The 3,421-nt window shown below is 41.3% G+C and overlaps 1 protein-coding gene across 1 annotated transcript; it reads left to right on the top strand.

The window, feature by feature from the left end:
* The first annotated feature begins 63 nt into the window (after positions 1 to 63).
* Positions 64 to 3,214, top strand: LOC135369875 (septin-1-like). Its single transcript, XM_064603453.1, has 9 exons — positions 64 to 247; positions 472 to 577; positions 655 to 741; positions 842 to 965; positions 1,026 to 1,278; positions 1,334 to 1,435; positions 1,559 to 1,704; positions 1,989 to 2,093; positions 2,427 to 3,214. Exons 1-9 carry the CDS (start codon positions 227 to 229, stop codon positions 2,593 to 2,595), a joined length of 1,113 nt encoding a protein of 370 aa, XP_064459523.1. The 5' UTR covers positions 64 to 226; the 3' UTR covers positions 2,596 to 3,214.
* The last annotated feature ends 207 nt before the right edge of the window (positions 3,215 to 3,421 follow it).

Genomic DNA, 3,421 nt, shown 5'->3' with positions numbered 1-3,421 from the left:
GATTTATCTAATAAAGACGTTTTGTAAATGTGGCGGTACCTAGGGACATGTATTCGAAGCTTGCGGCGGTTACACCCGATGTGTCATGGCGCTTTGTACGAATACCTTCCGGTTGTTTTGACTTCGCAGCAGTTATTTTGTATCGCAGTTTCAGTGTCCTAAGGACTAGTTTTTACCTCTGCCTCTCCACGTTTGCATTGTAACTATTGAGTAGTAAAGCTTCAGAATGTCTGCAGAGTCGAGAACAGTACGTGACTTCACACATGTTCATGTTCACAGAGCTTTGTTTCGATCAGACATAGGAATGGGCGTGAATCGTTGTAAAAATAATGTTCTTATATGTGTTTGAAGCAAGCCCTGACATTCTCTATTTGTGCATGTTAGATGTATTACATGTACTGTACGAGGCGGAGCAGGACTGATAAACAAAAGCGAGCACTGGTTACTGACGTGTCTGTGGGTTATTTTCAGTTCGCTAATCCAGAGGTTCCTGGTTACGTTGGTTTTGCAAATCTTCCAAATCAAGTGCATAGGAAGTCGGTGAAAAAAGGCTTCGAATTCACCCTCATGGTCGTAGGTAAGGGCTTCCCTTGTGGAATAAATGTGTAATTTTTGTAATCTGTATTTGTACGTATCACACGTTCTCTTTCCTAGGCGAATCTGGTCTGGGAAAGTCGACTCTAGTCAACAGTTTGTTTCTCACCGACCTATATCCTGAGCGCCAAATCCCTGATGCCAGTGGTATGTTCAATAGAATGTAAAAAAAAAACAACAACCTGTGATTAAAAAGAAAATGTAAGAGAATCATATTATACAGAGTAACATGACTTGAACATTTTAGAAAAAATCAAGCAGACCGTGACACTGGACGCATCAACAGTGGAAATTGAGGAACGCGGCGTTAAGCTACGGCTCACGGTTGTTGACACGCCCGGATACGGTGATGCAATAGACAATTCAAACTGGTAAATGATCCGCACCTATCTCCTACTCAGCTCTATAACAGCCTTGCGTTTCTCTGCCAGTTTCAACTCCATCATCGAGTACATCGACGACCAGTTCGAACGCTTTTTGTGCGACGAAAGTGGCCTCAACAGAAGGAACATCAACGACAATAGAGTGCACTGCTGTTTCTATTTCATATCGCCGTTTGGTCACGGTCTGAAGCCCCTGGATATTCAGTTTATGAAGATGCTTCACAACAAAGTAAACATTGTGCCTGTCGTTGCCAAGGCCGACGCTCTCACAAAAAAGGAGGTCCTACGCCTTAAGCAAAAGGTATACTCTTACATGGTTATGTGGCAAGCTCCTGATGTGGTATCCTTCCAAACAGATAATGTCCCAGATTGATGAACACAAGATCAAAATCTACACGCTTCCAGAGTGCGACTCCGATGAAGATGAAGATTACAAGGAGCAAGTAAAGCAGCTTAAGGTTCGCGTTTGAATACTGCTATCGGAACATCTCAATCACGTGCCAAATGTGTTTTGTTGATTTTTGTTTTAATAATCAATAAAATGATAATTTGTTTAAACTTTTATAATTTATAACTCTTAGGAGGCCGTGCCCTTTGCTGTCAGTTCGTCGGTGCAGCTGATTGAAGTGAAAGGCCGCAAGGTACGAGGAAGGCTGTATCCGTGGGGAGTGGTAGAAGTGGAAAACCCGGAGCACGGAGACTTCATTAAGCTCCGAACCATGCTAATGTGAGTGTCGCAAAAGAACTAATTATCCAAGTGCTAATTAACAATGCAGTTCCGCAGAAACTGCTCGTACAAAACCAAATATAGTTGTAGGTTGGATGAGCACTACGTAACAGTGTAAAGCACCGCTTTTTCAAATAGGAACGTAAAAAAAAGGTGAACCAGTCAGGAAATGGTAACGGAAAGAGCTCTTCCCCTAGCTCTTTCACATATTTGTCATGCTCACAAGCAACCCCGGGAGACTTAACCTAGCTTTTTTTTAAAAATTTTTTTATGCGCATATTTAGCACCCACATGCAAGACCTTCAGGAGGTGACTCAAGAACTCCACTACGAAAACTATCGTTCCGAAAGACTGGTTGGAGGTACACCGCCGTCGAAGAAGCCGACCATGTAAGTTAACCTTCTATAGTCAAAAGGGTTGGGATGTACAGACTACTCACACATTCCTCTCTAACTTTAAGAAATTTGGGTGGGGGAAGTTTCGGACAAGACAGGTGTCGGATTGAGTCTTTGACTGGCCACAAAGTATGCAGGATTGCAACCCACCCTTGTTTTAAAGGTTCTTTCTTACGGTCGGCTGTGATGACACCAAAATAAATTTAAGTTGATGCCAGCATACCCAAATGTGTGTTCCAATTTTATGTAGTCATTCATTTCTGCACTTTACTACTTCTGTTTGTTTAAAAAAAAAAGCCAGACTGAATACATAATTCTCATTTCCAGCTCCGTGCCGGAAGAAAACCTGACAGAGAAAGATAGAATTCTGCAAGAGAAGGAAGCCGAGCTGAAACGTATGCAGGAAATGCTGAAGAAGATGCAAGAGCAGATGCAGCAGCAGAACTCCGCAAGTGCCAACGGCACAGCCGGACCAGAAACACAGACAAAGGTGTGAATCTCCAGAGACAATTCCACAACGTGCCTTCGCGACAGCCTTTTATGTGTTTTTAGCAGGCTCGCATTTCTTAAATTGTGTACGCAGGTAAACATGTTCCTGTTCCGTGTTGTATGATGAAGATAAAAGATGCGTGAAATTTTTTAAATACTCTTAATCTAATGAAGATCACGTTATGTGTTGTCCAAAATATTGCAAAGTGCCTGCAAACACGTTCTCTGTTGCATCAGTTTTGAGATGCAATGCTCCATTTGTACTCTGTTCAGTCTAGTCTGTTTTATTTGAATATGTTTCATTTCATTTCTTACTAAGCAAAATAAATAAAATTTAGTTTGAAATATTGCTACCAGTCATGTTACACATGGTAGCAGTTGGCTTTAGTTACTTTTAACATGTTTCGTGAGCATGATTGATGATGTGATGCTGATTTGCTCGATGTTGCTTATATGAACGTATCAAAAATAATAGTGCCATTATGTTACGCTATGCATCTCCGTTAAATTTATCGCAAAGTTTTGTATCCAGTTTACTTCCCAGTACTTATCAGTTGAATGTGCCATTTTTTTCTACATCCATGTTGTGAAAGTTTTTTTTCAAATAAAGGTTGATTGTCACATCATTTTGTCACGGGTGACAAGTCCTGATGGGAGAAGATTCGCTGCAATAAAGACACAATGTTTAGCTAGCTCTTCTCTTTCTAGGCAGAGTTTAGGCAAGATTATAAAACTTGCTCAACTGAGCATGCTTAAAATCCCCAGCTTCAAATTCTTTCCCCTACTGTGTGGGTGTATGCATGAGGGGAGGCAAGTGTTGCTCGTTTGTAATC

Source organism: Ornithodoros turicata, chromosome 10 (genome assembly GCF_037126465.1).
Source record: "Ornithodoros turicata isolate Travis chromosome 10, ASM3712646v1, whole genome shotgun sequence".
Lineage (NCBI taxonomy): Eukaryota > Metazoa > Arthropoda > Arachnida > Ixodida > Argasidae > Ornithodoros > Ornithodoros turicata.
The sequence above is the reverse complement of the archived record's forward strand: the minus strand, read 5'-3'. Positions and strand labels throughout refer to the sequence as shown.

Coding starts and splice junctions, on each gene's coding strand:
- LOC135369875 (XM_064603453.1), top strand. CDS start 227: ATGTCTGCAGAGTCGAGAACA. Junction 248..471: donor TGTCTGCAGAGTCGAGAACA/GTACGTGACTTC, acceptor GGTTATTTTCAG/TTCGCTAATCCAGAGGTTCC. Junction 2,094..2,426: donor CCGTCGAAGAAGCCGACCAT/GTAAGTTAACCT, acceptor TCTCATTTCCAG/CTCCGTGCCGGAAGAAAACC.